General features: G+C 35.9%; 1 protein-coding gene across 2 annotated transcripts in view; it reads left to right on the forward strand.

The window, feature by feature from the left end:
- Positions 1-21496, forward strand: part of LOC145261238 (cilia- and flagella-associated protein 119-like) — a 57107-nt gene that overhangs the window by 23817 nt on the left and 11794 nt on the right. For both annotated transcript variants that reach the window (XM_080119612.1, XM_080119613.1), the window contains 3 exons: positions 5898-5968; positions 8157-8273; positions 16716-16764. In XM_080119612.1, coding sequence (XP_079975738.1) covers positions 5898-5968; positions 8157-8273; positions 16716-16764 — 237 coding nt within the window. The remainder of the gene's footprint in view (positions 1-5897; positions 5969-8156; positions 8274-16715; positions 16765-21496) is intronic.

Here is a 21496-nt window from a genome sequence, read left to right on the forward strand (position 1 = left end):
ACACCTTACACAGCCTAACATCACAAGTGCATTTGAGAAGTTTTATCACCACACAAGCCGAAAGGCCCGACATATAAAGTCAACAGTAGGTTCTTTGATATGACGGGGGTGAGTTCAGAATGAATGTTTCTGCTTAACGCACAATTGCACCATGATACTTGACTTTTACATTTTAAACTTACATTCAAGCCATTATCACCGTACAAGCAGTAAGGCCAGGCATATGAAATCAATAGTAGGTTCTTTGATATGACAGGGCTGTGTTCGAAATGAATGTTTCTGTTAAGGCACAATTGAAGCATGGTACTTGACTTTTGTATTTTCAACTTTAATTCAAGCTATTATATGTAAAATATAATTTTATAAAATCAACAGTAGGTTCTCTACAGTGCAATGTAAACTACAATGTATTGTGGACTGCACTAAGTCACTGTGGGGAGGCATGTGAAGCTTCTTCCCAGTGTACCGGTATGGGTCCCCTAGTTAGAGCAGGCAATAAATCGATTTGATTGAAAAATGGTCGATTTCACTGATTTCAATGATAATAAAAATACAGGAGTGTGAAACCTTTGTTGATCATCATTTAATCTCGGGCAATGTCGGGTGTCCCTGATAGTTTCTAAATAAAAGGAACCCATTTATAAGGAGATATCATCATCATCATCATGATTTACATTATAGCATGCATTGGACGGTTTAAAAAAATTGACTTCCAAACTAATCTATCTCTGGCCAGGTCTTTATTCATCCCTTTCTTTTAAGTTCATATTTATATTTCTTTCTATGTCTTTTTTTCTGTTGCCATCCCCTGCGAACTGAACCCGATACTCTAACTGTGGCCATACCATTGAAGACTCCTGTTCTGCGCACATATCCCAATAATGTTCAGAGTTAATCTTTCTGTGAGGTTATCGACTCTAAGCCTGTCTTTAAGTGTCACATTACACATCCATCGTATTATCATGTTTCTCTGGCACAATCATATTGACACAACGGTTCTAGCCAGATCACCGAAGTTAAGCAACATTGAGCCTGCCCAGTATTAGATGGGTGACCATTTGGGAAGTCTAGGTGCTATATGTATCTTTTGGGAAGGTTGGGCGTGGGGCCAGCACCCAAACCCGAAAAAAGAACTGCTCACTACAAAAGCATCTACAAAAGTTGTGGATGACTTATGCTTCTTCAGGGGTTCAAGGCGATGGATGAGATGGATCATGTTTCTCTCCATATAATACATGACCTCAAACCTCACTGGCCAGGTTTCACTAACATATATCATCACACTGCGTACATATGCCTCGTGTACAGAGACACAAGGAAAGCGGGAAATTAAAATTCTAACAAATAAGAAATTGATTTTTTATTCATTTTATTTAGATGGAAACATATGTTGTATAGCGGGCCCATTGTAGACAGACTAGCAGTTGTTGCCAGTGTGAAATATAGAATCGAGAACTGGGGCTCATTGTTTTTTAGATTAGAAGTTAGTTTTAGGTTGTTTGTTTATCAAAATTGTCGTAACAATATTAAAGAGACTGGTTGAACGGGCGGAGCAGTCATTTACATGGCGTGATGTTGTCGAATTGCCACATTACAGAATGATCCGTGGAGTACGATTTTGGGTGAGGATTCAAACAAGATCACAGAAAATCTGATTCTAAGTTTTTTTGGGGGGGATAGCTACTACACAGCGAGACATGGAGTATGTAATTACCTCCACTGGACCATCTGTAAAAAATTAAACATCCAATGTAGCAGCAAGTCCTGGGAACATCAACCTGAAAGAACAGTTGGAAATGACTTATATACCATATATTACGACCATGTAATACCTACAGCCACCTACCTTGAAAATGCTGCTGTGGAACCTGACATAGTTATATGGAATAAGTCAGAGAGGGTTGCAACCTTGGTTGAAATGAGTGTCCCTAATGATGGAGGTCTGAACAGAGCTGAAAGGAAGAAACAGACCAAATATCAAAGTATCATGTATGATATGAAAAGAAACTGGAATCTTAAGGAGATATCAATCATACCAGTCATTATAGGTGCCACAGGGCTTACGAAGAAGAACCTGCAGTCCTACCTAACTAATATTTCTGGTGAACCAAGTGCAAAAGAGATTCAGACAATTGCACTTAAGGGAACAGCGAGGATACTAAAAAGAGCTCTCGGTTGGTTTCAATAAAAAAGCGGGGCAATGTTGGCAGCTAGTTTGGCTGTCCCATACCCATCATTACAATCTTTAAAGAAAGAAAATGAGGAAAAAGGTGTCAGAGAGAGCAAATCTAAACAGTCTGTCTCTGGATCTCAGAATATGGGTCAGGGAGAGTTCTCGTGAGGGTGACGAGAAAAAGCTAATGACGGCGAAGATCATAGAAAAAACAGACCCCATCTTCCTTCTAAGGCAACGAGGAATGACGATGCGCTTTCAGCTGTAGTAAATTCGTTGTGGCTGAATAACACCCAGATGTTTAGAAAAGAATAGAGACTTGCGTCTGTTACTATGTGTTGAGGAAGCTTTCGTTTTCAGATGCGATGAACAGCAGGACGCAAGCCACTCAAGGACACAGCCAAACGGTACAAGAATAAGATTAAAAAATGCATGTTCAATTTCGCTTTTATACCTTCTCCTCTTCCGAATCGTTGATGTGCCGTAATTGTAAACAACGATGCAATACAATACATAAACTAAATAATAGAATAAATTTTGGAACCCTACTGGGTAGTTCCCCATGTACGACCCGATAGACATTTGGTCGATGAAATAAGTTAGTATTACACGTAACAGCCACCTTATATAAAATGACATAAGTAAAAAGACGTTAGTGTTATTTTCTGATGTGACATTTCATTAGAGACTTTCTTATAGATGTGAAATCAGACCTTGTGGAATACTTTGAAACACGTATTTAATTATGTTTCGACTTGCATGAAAAATAATCTGGTAACGGCATATCATTAGGAACACATCTCTGTGTTATATATTGGGACCCTATGCCAGTATGTAGAGATTATGTTAACTAGTATAAATTTTGGTGTAGGTCACATAGAGTACATGTCAGGATAACTAAACGGAAATAGATCCAGTGCAGCTAGTATGAGTGAAGTACGGGGAGGGGGCGTTAAAGATTAGCAACCCTGGACAAAAAGTGCTAGAAGTCAGATGTCGAATAACATTACAGAAAAATAATTACGTGTTCAGAAAACAGAATAAAATTTTTTTTTCCACTTTCTGGACATGTGTCACAGCCTGACAAACCAACGAAAATGCTATTTCAAACTTAAATATGACAGACGATTTATAAAGATGGTTAAACACATCTAAAATATTCATATTATTTATATACTTCAGACTACTGTTCTTATCTTCATTGTCATTTTCACAGTTTCAGTCGATGTAACCTCCGACCTTCTTCAGGTGTATCTTGTCGAACTCAGGAATCTTTCTGTTGAATTCAGGAATCTTTCTGTCGAACTCAGGAATCTTTCTGTTGAACTCAGGAATCTTTCTGTTGAACATGGGAATCTGGACTGAATTTCGAATGGAACCCTTTATTTACTTCATGGGGGTAGCATGTTCTCATTCTGTCAGCCATGACTTGATAGAGGTCCTAAGTAATTCGCAAAGGTTTAAATCGAGGCTAGTCAATCAAAAAGAGGGGATGACTTTCGAAAATATCGGTGAAAAAAGCGACCCTTCCCTGTAGAAAAGTGCCCAGTTGAGGGTGAAGGAGTTATTGTTTTTAGCCAATTTTTTTATATTTGTGGCCCCAATGGTCGAGCTTCAAAACGATACTGATCTCGTGAAAATTTGTCACCTCTGTCTAAAATTTTAAGCATACATACATACATGCATACATACATACATACATACAAACATACAAACATACATACATACATACATGCATACAAACATACATACATACATACATACATACATACATACAAACATACATGCATACAAACATACATACATGCATACATACATACAAACATACATACATACATACATGCATACAAACATACAAACATACATACATACATACATGCATACAAACATACAAACATACAAACATACATACATACATACGTACATACATACATACATACATGCATACAAACATACATGCATACATGCATACATGCATACAAACATACATACATACATACAAACATACAAACATACATACATGCATACAAACATACATACATACAAACATACAAACATACATACAAACATACATACATAAAACATACAAACATACATACATGCATACATACATACATACATACAAACATACATACATACATACATACATACAAACAAACATACATACATACATACATACATTTAAACAGACATGTGAGATTTATATTATAGATTGATAGGTTTTTTTCTGTTTTTCTTTTAAAAAAAATGTTCAATTTGAGACGTTTTCTTTCTTTATTTCTTTTTATAACTGATGCTGCTTTATCCGAATATGAATATTAGTGCAAATGAGGAGAGTACCTTGGTTTGTCTGTGTTTGAGAGGATGTCTCTGGAATGGTCGAACGGCAACCGGCTCGCCAGGTGTGCAGCACAATAGAACACATCAATGATGGATCAAAGGAGGGATGGTTGCTGTGCCCAGGATGCAACACCTATTCCGGAGATGTCCTCACCAAACATGCAAATCAATATACTTTCCACGGCAAACAATCAGGTTACATTTGGCTTCAATCGAATTAGCTTCTTCTTGAATGTTACTTCATGACGAGTTCACTAAGTTTATTACCTTTGACCCTTAGACAGCCTTCAGATACCCGGTTCTATGAATAATCTGTCAAATCTGAGCCAAGATAGAGATCGCTGTCTCAGCAATGTCTCTAATAGCACATGTTAAAAAACACTTGTCTTCGTGAGTACAAAGGAAGTCAACAATTCATTCATTCAAGTGGTGTTCTGCCTGATAAAGGCATTGATGGATATGGCTCTCTATCCATCTCTCTCTCTCTCTCAAGGCATTCATGAATTCATTGTTGCTCATTATTTTTGATGTTATCCAGGTATTCAGACTATCAACGCATACTTCTCGCTGTCATCCTCTGCTTCTTGTACCCACAATTTTTCCCGTTATTCTTTGCTGGTTGTCGGAGAGTAGTTTGATAACGATCAGGTGCCACCTATCTGTAAGTCATGAATAAGGCCCCCAAATTTGGTGAACTGGATCTCCCTCAAAAGGTCTCTTTAACAATGTGCCACACAAGCGCTAATGAAGCATAATTTTTTTTCGATTATATGGTATATCTATAAAAGTGAGAATGTGTGTGTGAGGACACTTCTCAACCTATATACTCAACAAATTTTAGATCTACTTGAAATTTGGTATATAGGGTATTCAGACATGTGGAAACCTTTTAACCGGTTTTCATCTAGAAAAAAGGGCTGCCAAGGGGTCAAAATTGAAAAATTGTTACGTTAGAGGGGGTCATCGGATTTTTATCTGTTTGCCAACTGTTTCACTAATGCATATGCGTGATTCGTTTAAATGACAGATTCCTTATGTTAAGAATAAGTAGGTTTGAAAACACTGTTTAAAGATCGTGGCAAGCTGGCCTAATAGACATCGTATTTGACTCACTGTCTTTAGGTTTTGGTTTTGATCTCAGCTCGAGTATTTTTTTTTTTTTTTACTTACAAGAAGTGAACTGTTTAGAAAAAAACATAATACTTGCATGCACATGTCTCGGTTTCTGCACGAATTAAAATACAATATTTATGCATATTTTATGACCGGGCAACGTCGGGAGGTCTGCTAGTATTTGATAAAAGCAAAACCTTTTGATGTTTTCTGTTGTGTTTGTTGTTTACAAAAAAAAAAAAAAAAAAAAAATTCCCAATTCTCTTTTCAGAAACACCTTTCGGCAACATGGAAGAAGTGTTTGAGTACTTGAAAGATTTGCTTATATGTCACAGTGTGGATGTAAGTTTGAACATTTGTTTTTCTTTGTTGTTTAATCAGTTTTATTCCTTTATGATATTTATAAACTAGCAGGGGTACTCGACGTTGATTAGGATTGAATGAGTTTATATATCAATGCATTTAATTCACCACTTTTTTTTTTTTAATATATCAATTCAAGGAATATGGTGTTTCTGAATTTTTGAGATGAGGATTGGTTATTCATATTATTTGGAATTATCACACTCAAGATGAGAACAGTAGTCCGATGAATCCAAATAATATGAAGAGGAAAGGGAGAAAAAAAAAAAACGGAGGAAAACGGGTCAAAGTTTATTTCTCTTTGGGGAACTTTGACCTGTTTTCCTCCGGAGGGTTTTTTTTTTTTTCTCCTTTTCCCCTTGTTGTGCCAAGGTTTAGTTTTAATCGCTTTTAAAACGCGATTTCAGATTAAATATTTTTTTTTTATCGTTTTCTTTTTTTCTTTCTTAGTTCTGGCATATTCAAATTCCCCCGTAGTGCTTTTTAATTTCACAAGTAATATTGTTTTGTATGCTATCGACTTCTCCTGACGAGATGATAGCTGAAAGAGCTCCTGAGAAATTCCTGTATATTTTATTTAAATCATTATATAAATTTTGTACCCCCAAACATATATATATATATATATATATATATATATATATATATATATATATATATATATATATATATATATATATAATTGCACATCATTTGATGGTTATTAATCTATCTCTGAATATTCATACATTACATATCTTTAATATTGTAATTTAAAAAATTAATTGATTTCATTTAAATTACCTCCCTTGAAAATTAATGAACATTTTTAAAGAAAGGTTTTGGTTATTTTTCTGTTCTTTATAAAATCACTTTATTTAATTACTTTTAGTAATTGTCTGTATTTTTGAGATGAGGTGTTTTTCATTTATTGAAATGTCCCAGAGCCTAGCTGGAGTCCGAACACGGTACCCCCGTAATAATAATAAAGGGTTGGGTTCGAGACTCCTAACAAACGGTTCCCCAGTTCGATACAAAACACCTGATGAAGGCCGGAGGGCAAAACGGCCGAAACGTTGTGACTATAACAACCAAGATGAGGAAGTCAGTCCGACAATCTCAATTTAATTACTGTTAATATCAACAAAATAATACAACTTGTTTATACATAGGAAAATAAGACAATAAAATTACAAATGAATAACATGAAGCATTAATTTATTATGAAATGTTTAAAAATAGTTATGTAAATGAAGCATGCAAATTAAAAAGGAATGACAGTGATTAAAATAGTGATTTAAAGATTTGTGCTAGTCAACTTTTTTTTTTTGCTCGCATTCACCCCTAATAAGGCTTATCACCACTTGGACAGAAGGGGCTACTATTTCGGGCCATGCCTAGTAATGATTAACAAGATGTTGGTTTATCTTACATTTAAACTTCTGCATATCAGTACAATCAGGGAAGCAGGTAGCAGGAAGGGAATTCCAAAATCTAACTGTTCAAGGGAAGAAACTATTAGAGTAGAAAGCTTCCTGGCATTCAGGGACCTTAACAGTGAAGGGATGAGATTTTGTTGCTAAGCAGATTTGTTGGGGATATGTACGTTGAGGGGGCACAAGTGAGACAAGTTCATCAGAGCACATTCCATTAAAATATTTGTAAAACAGGCACAGAAATGCAACATTGTGGCAATGGGACAGGGGTTGGAGCTTAGTTGACAAAGTGGGATATATTAGATTGAAGACTCTTTTTTGGACCATACCCAAGACGGAGAGACTAGTGGTAGATGCACCAGCCCAAATGTGGCAACAATACTCCATGCATGGGTGAATGGTGGCTTTGTAGAGATACAGGTATACTGTAATTCTGGTGTGATTTATCTTCTAGCATGATAGAGGGAATTCATCTTCTTTGCAGCAGCCTTCGCAATGTTCCCAATGTATTTATTCTAGTTCGTATTATCCGTGGATGTTAAGCTAAGGAGTTTGAAGGAAGAATTCTCAGGTAGGGTGTTACTTGTCATGCATATCAGTAGTTGGAGAGGCGTCTTGTAATTATTAAAGGAGAGCAGTTTCGTCTTACCAGCATTAAATGTTACCATCCATTTTAAAAACTGTTTTGTTTTGTTTTTTTTGTCAGTTTATATGCATTTTTATTTAAATAATCCACCTTCTTTCTCTTGTAGAGACCCCCCTACAGTTCCGAGTTGTACACGGTTGATGAGATCAATATAATTTCCCAATATGTGATCAACACTTACATTCGCCATTTCAAGATGTACAAATATGTGTTCACACCTTTGGTATGCGGCAACTGCTGATACTTTTGTTTTCACCTCTTTTAAAATTGTTTTTTTTTTTTTTTCACCTCTTTTAAAATTGTTTTTTTTTTTTTCACCTCTTTTAAAATTGTTTTTTTTTTTCACCTCTTTTAAAATTGTTTTTTTTTTTCACCTCTTTTAAAATTGTTTTTTTTCACCTCTTTTAAAATTGTTTTTTTTTTTTTCACCTCTTTTAAAATTGTTTTTTTTTCACCTCTTTTAAAATTGTTTTTTTTTTTTTCACCTCTTTTAAAATTGTTTTTTTTTTTCACCTCTTTTAAAATTGTTTTTTTTTTTTTCACCTCTTTTAAAATTGTTTTTTTTTCACCTCTTTTAAAATTGTTTTTTTTTTCACCTCTTTTAAAATTGGGTTTTTTTTTTCACCTCTTTTAAAATTGTTTTTTTTACCTCTTTTAAAATTTTTTTTTTTCACCTCTTTTAAAATTGTTTTTTTTTTCACCTCTTTTAAAATTGTTTTTTTTTTCACCTCTTTTAAAATTGTTTTTTTTTCACCTCTTTTAAAATTGTTTTTTTTTCACCTCTTTTAAAATTGTTTTTTTTTTCACCTCTTTTAAAATTGTTTTTTTTTACCTCTTTTAAAATTTTTTTTTTTTCACCTCTTTTAAAATTGTTTTTTTTTTTCACCTCTTTTAAAATTTTTTTTTTTTTAACCTCTTTTAAAATTGTTTTTTTTTTCACCTCTTTTAAAATTGTTTTTTTTTTCACCTCTTTTAAAATTGTTTTTTTTTTTCACCTCTTTTAAAATTGTTTTTTTTTTTTCACCTCTTTTAAAATTGTTTTTTTTTTCACCTCTTTTAAAATTGGTTTTTTTTTCACCTCTTTTAAAATTGTTTTTTTTTACCTCTTTTAAAATTTTTTTTTTTCACCTCTTTTAAAATTGTTTTTTTTTTTAACCTCTTTTAAAATTGGGTTTTTTTTTTCACCTCAGTTAAAATTGTTTTTCTTTTTTTTTTTTTTTTGCTAAGTGTCTTTGATGTCCACAAACAAACAAGATTACTTCATTGATTATTCTGTCCAACTGTGACTTGGCATTAAGTCGGTACACATGGAGGCATAACCAAGTCTTGAAAATAATTTTAAAAAAAAAGCTAAAGGGTGGAACGATAAAACTGTCGCCCTAGAAAAGACGACATGATTCCATTTCCGTTTGATGAAAACTGTTTTTGTGTGTGTGTGTGTGTGTGTGTGTGTGTGTGTGTGTGTGTGTGTGTGTGTGTGTGTGTGTGTGTGTGTGTGTGTGTGTTGAAGATCATTTACTAGTTGGTTAGTTGTGTATGAATCCCAAGAGTGATAGAAGCCTTCTATCATGTCTGAAAGTGACACAATGTTCAACGAACAAGATCGGAAATGTGCTGCTGTACAACTCATGCTCTCTACCAATCCAAGTTATGACAACAGAATCCTCAAAATGCATCGCTGGATTGCCACTAATAACAAGAATGTGCCTAGGGTGATGAAAATTTCTGGCTACGGTTATCGTCTTTGGTGGGGTTTCAAGTGAGAGCCACATCATGCCACCTCACATCTTTGAAGTCGGCTTGAAAGTACACACCAAAGTGTACCTGGATGTGCTGAAGAGTGTGGTGATCCCCTAGTGCAATCAGATAGCTGCTGACAGAGCCTGGGTGTGGCAGCAGGACTCGGCACTGGCCCACAAGTCCAAAGAAACCCTGGCTTGACTTCAGAAGAAGTGCTACGACTTTGTACCTTTCTCTCACTGACCCACCTCCTCCATTGACCTGAATTCACTGGACTACTTTGTTTGGTCATACGTCGAGAACATCACCAACATGACCTCTCACACACAACACAAAAGCTAGCCTGAGCGCCACCATCTGGTAAGCATTCACCAAGCTCTCGCCAGCACTTGTGGAAAAAGTATGCTCTTAGTTCCGCACCCATATCAAGGCGGCTACATTGAATAGATGTCAGCTCTACTACATAATCAAGTTATCTGAATTGATTTTTTTTTTAATAAAAGTTTTAAAGTAAAGCCGTGATGTTGTTTTCTTTAGGGCGACAATTTTATCGTTCCACTATATATTACATGAGAAAGTAGAGAAGTTTAACGAAAAAGTATGAAAAATAGAGAAGATGAAGAAGATGATCTTTCATAGAATTGGAACAACTTGCATCTGGAAAAATCACACAAGGATACAGTTAACCGATGAAAGATGGCAAGGAAAATGGAACTTGGTAGAAAATCTCCAGAATACCTTGATATTCCCACTGGTCCGAACACAGCAAAGACCAGACCTTGTTGTGTGGAGTGAGAAAAAGAATGTTGGATTCATATTGGAGATGACTCTATCCTGAAAGGATAATTTTGCAATTGCAGAAGACAGAAATATCAGCAACATTGTAATTCACAGATCAAATGCCAGGAACAGGGATGAGATACAGAATATTATTTGGCTGTTGGAGTCTGAGGAAAGTTAATGAACACATTGCGACATGGTGTTTTTGTTGTTGTTTATTATTACTTTTTTTTTTCTTTTTTTTTTTTTTACACAGTGGTCACCACTTATCAAGGCCCGGAAACCACTCAGGGATAAGGGTTATTGCAAATACATTACGTTAGTGTGGAGATTTAATGAAGTGTTTACTTAAGATGGCGGTTCATTAGGAATTTGTTAACGTTGGACTTGAACACATCCAAGTTGTAGTCAGGTGGGAAGCAGGCAGACAGAACAGAGTTCCATAGGCGTGCAGTTCTAAGAAAGAAGCTTTGTTCATGGCATCCACGTTTTGATTTAGGCACAGATAAAGAGTGGGAGTCACCACTTATCAAGACCCGAAGCCAACTAAAGGATAAGGGTTAATGAATGAACTTGTTTACATTAGATTTGAAAGCTACCATGTTGTATTCAACCAGGAAGCAGTTCTGGTAAAAAAAAATACCATGTTGTATTCAACCAGGGCAGTTCTGGTAAAAAAAAAAATACCATGTTGTATTCAACCAGGGCAGTTCTGGTAAAAAAAAAAATACCATGTTGTATTCAACCAGGGCAGTTCTAGTAAAAAAAAAATACCATGTTGTATTCAACCAGGAAGCAGTTCTGGTAAAAAAAAAAAAATACCATGTTGTATTCAACCAGGGCAGTTCTGGTAAAAATAAAATACCATGTTGTATTCAACCAGGAAGCAGTTCTGGTAAAAAAAAAATACCATGTTGTATTCAACCAGGAAGCAGTTCTGGTTAAAAAAAAATACCATGTTGTATTCAACCAGGAAGCAGTTCTGGTTAAAAAAAAAATACCATGTTGTATTCAACCAGGAAGCAGTTCTGGTAAAAAAAAAAAATACCATGTTGTATTCAACCAGGAAGCAGTTCTGGTTAAAAAAAAAATACCATGTTGTATTCAACCAGGAAGCAGTTCTGGTAAAAAAAAAATACCATGTTGTATTCAACCAGGAAGCAGTTCTGGTAAAAAAAAATACCATGTTGTATTCAACCAGGAAGCAGTTCTGGTAAAAAAAAAATACCATGTTGTATTCAACCAGGAAGCAGTTCTGGTAAAAAAAAAAAATACCATGTTGTATTCAACCAGGAAGCAGTTCTGGTAAAAAAAAAAAAATACCATGTTGTATTCAACCAGGGCAGTTCTGGTAAAAAAAAAAATTGTTTATGGAATCTGTTTAGATTTAGGCACAGATAGAAAGTGGAGGAAATGGTTGTAGCTAGTTGAGTGCGTTTTGTTAAAGTTTGGCAAGAGGGAACCATAGATTGACGTTCAGTCGGGCACTCGCCATGAAAATAACAGTAGAGTAGAGACAGGCTTGCAACATCTCTTCTGTGGGAAAGAGGTTGCAAGGAAGAGAAAAAGGGCATCGTCTAATAGGTTTTGAAGCTGATTTTGAATAATCGCAGAATTATCCTCCCAAGGTTCAAAAAAGATTTGCAAACTTAATAAGTCCCACACTATCAACCAAACTCTAAACTCTGTCACATCATCAAAGTATTGCATCCCTGTTCCTGTTTTACAATTATTTTAATGGAATGTGCTCCAACAAACTCTGAGCACTTGTACCCGCTCGACAGAAATACACCCAACAAACCTGACAAGCAGCAAAATCTCAGGTTCAATCCTCAGTACGGGTAATATTTTGTTTCATTTTACTTCAGTTGAAGTTCTCAAAAATCAAGGGATTGTCTTCCTATGAGCTAACACTTGATCTCTATATGAATAATAATAAAAAAAATGCAAAGCAAGTTGTAAATTAAATAATAAAAATTCAAATTAAATAATAAAAATTTAAATGAAATAATAAAAATTCAAATGAAATAATAAAAATTCAAATGAAATAATAAAAATTCAAATGAAATAATAAAAATTCAAATGAAATAATAAAAATTTAAATTAAATAATAAAAGTTCAAATGAAATAATAAAAATTCAAATGAAATAATAAAAATTCAAATGAAATAATAAAAATTCAAATGAAATAATAAAAATTCAAATTAAATAATAAAAATTCAAATTAAATAATAAAAATTCAAATTAAATAATAAAAATTCAAATGAAATAATAAAAATTTAAATTAAATAATAAAAATTCAAATGAAATAATAAAAATTCAACTTAAATAATAAAAATTCAAATAAAATAATAAAAATTCAAATTAAATAATAGAAATGCAAATGAAATAATAAAAATTCAAATGAAATAATAAAAATTTAAATGAAAAAATAAAAAATTAAACGGATTAGGTGCAGCCTATTTCCCTTCTTCGTTTTTATCAGGACAAAAGTTTCAAGGGATTGTAATTAAAAAAATTTTTTTTTTCAATGATAACAATTAAATCAGATGGACGAATATATTTTTTATTTATAAGTCTTGGCCACATTTTCACAATGAATATTTTAAAAACTATTAAGAATATAAAAACGCAGTTGGTATATTCAGAAATCTCAAGTTTTTTATGGAATTTTCAAAGATGTACAATGTGAGCGCCATTGGTCACACGACACACATCAAGCCGATAATCTCTTGCCAAACACGTCCCAGTATTATGTTGTCAATGGTTGCGACAGGTTCTGCTATTTGGGCCTTCAGCTCCTTCACGTCTCTTAGAATGGGAGGCACATAGACCAGTCCTTTCACACACAAAAAAAAATTGTGGCTGTTTTCTGAATTTTTTGTGAAATGCACGTTAACAAGTGTTCATGATTCAGTTTTTGCAAATTCAAGCACACAAAACGCCTTTACTAGATCTGAGTGTTTCTTCTTCATTTCACGGAAAAGTTTCACTAACATTTTCTTCCATTAAATATTGCCCGCATATGCTGCTCTCTGTCAGTCAATATTAAATATTAATCTATATATATGAAAGCGAAAATGTGTGCATGTATGTATGTTCGCTTTTTGTGTATGTCCGAGAAAGGCTTTTTTCCGAGAAACGATCAGTCGGCTCACTCCTTCTTAAAACTTTTTATATCACGTCTAAATGATAATATCTGCGAGTTAACAATGGGGGTTGCCTGTCTATGACAATCCCCTTTTTTATGGGGAGCTGGTCCCCCACCACCACCACCATCATCATCTTGGGGAAACAAAAAAATAAAAAATAAAAAAAGCTGCCCCGCAGTAAATAAAATACTGAAAGTTGACCTCAATAACTCATTAAGTACGGGCACCTGCGAATTCTTAATACTAAAATAAATTCAAACATGTTTCCGTTACTATTTCTTGGTGGCCCAGTGGTTAACATCACACGTTTTTTTTTTCACACTTTAATTTCCAACTTTGCCTCAAGGCTTTGGGTTCAATCCTTCATACTTACCTACCAAAACTTTTTTTTTATTTTAACCCCCACCCCCTCCATGACACAAACACCCGGGCAACGATTTACCCAAAACCACACACACCTCCAAACACCCGGACAACGCCGGGTATCCCCCGCTAGTAATAAATATGAGAAGGGGGGGCCGTTACAAATGCATTGGTTCATCAACTTTATTAAGTAAACAACAATCTTTAAAAAAAAAAAAAAAAAAGGAACTCGTCTGCAATGCGTAGGCACAAGACAAGTGAAAATGAAGGTCGACACCAGAGAGTCAAGAAGAAAGGAGAAGGAAAAGAAGAAGGAAAAGAAGATTCAAAAGAAGAAGATTCGGTATATACATACAGGAGGACATGTTTTATCCTGTCTTGCTTATTAATTTGGCTTCTTTTTTTTTTTTTAGTCAAACTGGTTCTCCCAAACCTCATTCATACTCGTTTCTATTCCTTGCAACCTCTTTCCCACAGAAGAGACGTCGCGAGCATGTCTCTGCTTTATTGTGAATTTCATGGCGAATGCTCGTCTGAGCTCCAATCTATGCTCCCTTTCACAAAAAATGCTCGTTTATCTGAAACCACTATCAATAATTTTCCCCACTCTTTATCTATGCCTAAACCTAAACGTAGATTCCATGAACAAAACTTCTTTCTTAGAACTGCATGCCTGTGGAACTCTCTTCCGTTTCCTTGCTTCCCAGCTGACTACAATATGATTGTCTTCAAGTCCAATGTAAACAAGTTCTTGATGAGCTGTTTCCCTTAAGTAATCCAATTTACCAAATTTCCGCAACTAATGATTACTACAATACTGTCCTAATGACTACTGTACACTATCATTAACCCTTATCCTTGAGTGGCCTCCGGGCCTTGATAAGTGGTGACTGTAAAAAAAAAAAAAAAAAAATTCTTTGAATCATTTTAGGAACAAAAAGAAAAAACACCACACAATTTTCACACATTTCCATTTTAAATATTTTTCCTGAATGTTTTTATGTTTTCCATAAGAGTTCTGCAGACTGAATTAAAGACTTCACCTACATACTCCATATAAAAAGCATATTAGTGGTTGGCCTAAACGTTATATATTAGAACCCTATGCCAGTAAGTAGAGATTATGTCAACTAGTATGAATTTTAGTGAGGGTTACATTAAGTACATGTCAGGACAACCTACACATAAGTCGAGGTTCGGCAGATGCTGGGCCAATTTGATGGCACTTTTGCTGTTGGACTGATGCAAAATGTTCTGTATAGTTCTAGGGGGCCCATCCTCCCAGGCCTTGTCTTCCAGTTTTCAGGAGGAGGAGGAGGAGGAGTAAGTTTATCGCTTATTGCCTGAGACGCCCTCACTGGGAATACTTAGGCATATTTTTTCAGGGCCAGGGTGCTCCTTCTTTAGGAGCACTGATTCATTTTTCCACTTTCCGACTTTGTGTCACATCCATTCGTGGTTGGAGAGAGATAAATATCAGTCTGAACAACCTAGCGGTAAAAGGAAATAGATCCAGTGCACCTTGCATGAGTGAGGCGAGGTGGGGGTGGAGGCCAATGGTTAGCTCCCTAGACAAAACATGCTAGAAGCAGGTGTCGATAATATAACATAAGAAATGACCACGCGTTCATGGGATGGGACCGAGTTTGTATTGAGCAAGCGTGCCTAACAATGTAGAAGTCTAACTACTTACGACTTTTAACCAGCCATGGCTGGCGGAACGAGAACATACTACTCTGTGTATGGGCTTCACACTCACTAGACCTTAATTTTTAGATATTGAATGATGAACAACATTATGAGATGAATGGAATGAACACAATTTGATAATCATAAGGATTCAAGCTATTACAAGTATTCGTGAGACAACATATGGGATGGGACTGAGTTTATGTTAAACAAACATGCCCAGCAATGTAGAAATCTAAATGAATTTCTTCAAGTCTCCGTCACTTCGTCGACAATTTTGAGGCTAAGTAAGAAAATTGAGTTAGAAGGAATTAATTTTAGTCTCTCTCCCTTTGTGAAAAAACTTTCCCTTTCCAATAAAACCTTTGAAATCGCAACAGGTTTCCATTATTTCTTTGCATTCGTGAGACAACACATGATAATCTAAGGTCGTGCTAGATAAGATATGCTATAATTTTTGTGTGCTTTAGTAAGCGAGTCGAAAGTGGACATTGGGTTTCCTTTCGGCAGGCTCGTGACACTCGCTTCCCTTATTTTGTGCTTTAGTCCTCACATTCCATGAACGATGTTTCTAACAAATGGGGGGGGAAGAATTGCTGTTTTCTTGATCAGAATCTATGCATCTAACATTTGATCTTTTATTGTTTAACTCTTTGCATCAAGTGGCTTCATGCCTTGTCTGGAGCGATTTTCATGAAAAAGAAAAAAAGCAACAATCAAAAAATAAAGACCAGCAACCGCACACGTATGTAAAAAAATGATTTTAATCAATTGATTTGTTTCTTGATCTCTCACTGGCAACAACACCGCATAGGTGCAGCCAGTGTAAATGTGAAAAGGCCATGTGTGCTTTCCTTCGTCTACCGTTTTGTCTGATTTACGAAAATGCCTTCTTCATAATTATCACGTTCAATAAAAGACATAAATATCGATTGATTTCAGGTGAAACTGAATTTGGTGATGAAATATGTCGGAGAGCCGGAAGATGCAGGTTAGTTTGCCGTTAATATTCATCTTTTTTCTTTTGCATTCTCACTACCAGTGTGGGCGGGGGTGCATAGCAGCTGTGTAATACTTTAGGGTGATGAATGCTGGACAACTACTAAGTTCCCCCCTCCCGTCTTCAACATAATGGCAAGGCAGTAATTATCATAGATGCATATGAAATTCCAGGTCAGACCAAACCCAGCATAACAGCTCTAATATCTGGTTGGTATGGTTTAACATAGAAAAGCTTGATGAGCTCTTGATGGGCAGCCAACTACAGACACTAGGTTATACTGTTTCAAAGCAATAAAAGAGGGATAACTTCTGGTGTCAGAGGAGTCACGGCCCCCTGGGGACATCCGAAGTTTTGATATCTCTGAAAATTTACAAACAGAAACGTGCGTTCGTTTTTCTATTTTGTTTTAATTAATACCCATCCTGCTGTCTCACTGTGGTAATAATCTATATTTGGCACATATCGATTACTTCATATACCAAGTAGGATACTAGGGAGTGCTAACATCCCGGCTATAAAGGTTGGGCACAAACTATTCTTTCTCTTCTTCCTTTGCCCAATTTAATACTGCACGGGCTCCATATGTTTATTTGTTTCTTTTATCATTCACAAAACTCAAACAGTATGCAAGGCACTCTTTTCCAAAACTTTACACACACACATCAGACTTTTTTTTATTGCATCTAACAGCAAACAGGATTTCCATGAACAAAGTTTCTGTCCAAGAACTCTCAATTTGCTTCCGTTGTGACGTGGCTTGTGCCATATAACTTCCGGTCATCAGAGATATAAAAGAAAGCATGCAAGAGAGTGTGCATTCCATTAAGATGGACTTGCAGCTAACACTTACCATTTGTGAATATGTGTTGTTTATGTTCTAATATAAATATATATAAATCTCACCTGTCTGTTTAAATGTATGTATGTATGTTTCTATGTCTGCCTAAAACTTTCGACAGAGACGACGGATTTTCACAAGATTGGTATTGTTTTTAAGCGTGACTCTTCAGACAACAAATATCGAAAAATTGGCTAAAAACATTAATTCCTTAACCCTAAACTGGGCACTTTTCTACAAGGAGGGGGTCGCTATTTTCGCCGATATTTTCGAAAGTCATCCTCTCTTTTCGATTGACTAGCCTTAATTTAAACCTTCGCCACTTCTGGTTTGGTGATGGACGCTACGGCAAAGACGTCACAGTTTTTTTTTTTTTCACATTCTTTTCCTCCTTCACGGTACGGGTTCGAACCTGCCTGTCTACAACCACTTTTGTTTTTGTTTTTTTTTTTTGCTCAATACACACCTACAAACACCCGGGCAACGCCGGGCACCCAAGCTTGTAATTAATAAAGTAGTTATCTTTTTCTCTATCTTATCATTCTTTTTTGTGCGATATAAATGCTTCTCTGTAGACTGTAATATGGTAGTCTTCAAATCCAATGTTAACAAAGACTTTTCATAAGGCAGATTTTTGTTTATGCCATTCATTATTTTCAATCATCTCGTAATATTCTTCATCATTTCACTGATAATCTATCCACATCATTAACCCTTATCCTCAAGTGGCTTGTACTCTTGATAAATGGTGATTCATTGATAGAAAAAAAAATATAATGCGTGACTAATACGCACAATTCTTAATAGTTCTTTAAAAATGTCATACTTCAATCATATCCTCATCTCGTCTTGGTGAATTATTGCTTGTAAGACAAAATATATGATGCAGACGTTGATTAATCGCCACGACTGGAAACGGACAAAAAATATCGAAAAATTGGAAAAATCGTTGATTATTTTGTGTAGAAATATTGTTTTGTTTGAAGGTGGGGTCAGATAAAAACGTTGCTTTTGAGGCGGTTTGCAAACCACGCATGCGCTAACCGTCATTACGTTCTTTCGTTTTAAATAGCAAACTTTGTGATGTTGTAACATCTGTGTCCTCGTGGGCCCATCAATAAAAGCCTTCGCTTACTAACTTAAGTTATGCGAGTTAATTACTTGGCACGCGTCATTTTTTATTTATGTATCTATTTACCTTTTTGATTGCAAAATTTTGCTTTTCGTCTCACTTTTGACTGATGGCACCCAAGTCCCGTTATTTTTTTTATGCCCCACCCCCGCTTTCATTGTCACAATTTTTTTTTTTTTGCCTCCCCCCCTCCTATGATCTGATTGCGAGGGTAGAAATGCTGAAGAATTTGATGGGGAGGTGATCAGGTACTTCTTTTTTAGGGCGATTTTAATCCATTTTTAAAGTGGGATTTTTAAGTTAAATTAAATTTTTACAATATCCATTGTTTTTGAAATTGTTGCATTAAAGCACAGTTACCAAGTGCCCCCCCCTCCATATATTCAGATAGGGGTGGGGGTATCGGCGCCGCCCACGATGGAATTGACATATAGTAATGAAATCACCCCTGCTCAGGTGCATGCTATCATAAAAACCTTGACACTTCAAAAGCATGTGGACCCGACCTCATCCCAGCTGTGCTATTAAAAAAGTGCTCAGCCGAAGTAGCTCCAGTTCTCTCCAAACTCTACAACAAATGCCTTAATGAATCTTGCTTTCCAGGCTGTTGGAAAACTGCTTCTGTGGTACCAGTATTCAAGAATTCTGGCGAAAGAACTGACCCATTAAATTATCGCCCTATTAGCCTCCTCCCACTTTTTGCCAAAATATTTGAGACCTTAATTAACCATGCTCTAGTCCAGCACCTTACAGATGTTAAACTTCTGACCGACCAATAATATGGATTTAGACAAGCCCGTTCCACGGCAGACATCCTCACTGTAATCTCTGAACGCATATACCATTCACTGGACAAAGCGGGAGAGGGCAGAGCGGTAGCTCTAGATATATCTAAGGCTTTTGACAGGGTATGGCATGAGGGTCTCCTCAGGAAGATTAGATCATATGGTATCACTGGTAGAATACTTAACATAATTAAATCCTTCTTAGATAAGAGAAAAATCCAGGTTGTCCTCGACGGTCGTACATCTAAACAATATGATATAAATGCGGGAGTGCCCCAGGGATCTATCCTTGGACCTCTGCTGTTCCTGATATTCATAAATGACCTCCCCGACAAAATTGCCTCTGAGATGGGTATATATGCTGATGACACCACACTCTATAGCAGGCACGACAGGAAAACAAATGAACATATATCTAAAGTAATGGCAGAAGCACTAGAGGATGATCTCCAATCAGTAGTGGAATGGGGACAAAAATAGATGGTCACGTTCAATGCCGCCAAGACAAAACTGGTTTCATTCAATAATTACAAGAAACCTTCTCTACCACTTATAGCAATGGCCAACGACTCTTTATCTGAGAGTACTTCTCTCAAGCTCCTTGGCCTAACGTTCACAGGAAACATGAGTTGGAATAATTACATTGAGAGCATTGCCAGGGCCGCTGCGAGGAAGGTGGGCTCTCTCTACCGTGCTAGAAAACTTCTAACACCCGAAAGTATCCTGTACCTCTATAAGGCCACTATTCGCCCATGTATGGAGTATTGCTGTCATATCTGGGCTGGTGCATCGGCTGCTAGTCTCTCGCTCCTTGACAGGGTTCAAAAGAGAGTCGCAAATCTGATAGGCCCTAAACTGGCATCTAAGCTTCAGCCTCTGTCCCATCGTTGAAACGTTGCATCCCTCTGCCTGTTTTACAAGTATTATAATGGTGAATGCTCTGATGAACTGCAAGCACTTGTGCCCCCACGACGTGAACTCCCTCGACAGACCCGACAAGCTGCAAAATCCCACCCCCACACTGTAGAGATCCCTAGATGTAAAAGATCTTTCTACTCCAGTAGTTTCTTCCCCAGAACTGCTAGACTTTGGAATTCCATTCCAGGTAACTGCTTCCCCAACTGTACTGACATGCATAAGTTCAAGTGCAACGTGAACCAACATCTCGCTGCCCTAATCCCTACATAGTACCCCAGTAGATGTTTCCCCTGATAGTAGCCCCCTACACCAAAGTGGCAATGTGCCTTGTTTGGGGTGAAAATGTAATTAAAAAAAAAAAAAAAAAAAAAAAAAAGTACTCAATATCCTTAGTATAGCAGCCGTGTCCAAACGGAACTTCATTTCTTCTATTTATTATTTGAGGACCCGGGCAACGCCGGGTATCCCTGCTAGTCTATTATATAAAGGGCAGTTGTCTGTGTGTTTGTACGTCTGTATATTCAGCTTAGACTTTAAAAATACACAACAAACACTTACAAAGTTGGTATTTTTTTTTTAATTAGTATAGCACCGGAAAAATCATATTTAAAATTTAGAAAAAACAAAAAAAAACATGAATTCTGTGGAGCTCTAAATGGTTATTTGTATCATTTAATATTATCAAGAATTAAACGTTATTTTTAATCTTACCATGTATTAATACAGACTAGGAAATGAGTCAGCATTTTCTATTTTTTTTTTTTTTCTTCAAATAATCCCGGATTTAAAGTATCGCTTCTTAACTATTGTCATTTCTGGTGGGCGAGAGAAACTTAGTTTTAGCAGTGTTTTGGAGACATCCTTAATTTTATTTAGCATTTTCAGTAGCGCTCTGAAAGCCTCATAAGTTTATTTTTTCACTCTTCATATAAAAAAATTCTCTTTATATTCTCTTTAAATTCTCCTCTCTAGGGGCTGGGGAGAGGGGTGAGAAACTTAGCATTATTCAACATTTTCTATTTAGTGTTTCATGGCTCCGAGCAACAC

Source organism: Euprymna scolopes, chromosome 37, assembly GCF_053919585.1.
Source record: "Euprymna scolopes isolate OS-2025 chromosome 37, ASM5391958v1, whole genome shotgun sequence".
NCBI classification, from domain to species: domain Eukaryota; kingdom Metazoa; phylum Mollusca; class Cephalopoda; order Sepiida; family Sepiolidae; genus Euprymna; species Euprymna scolopes.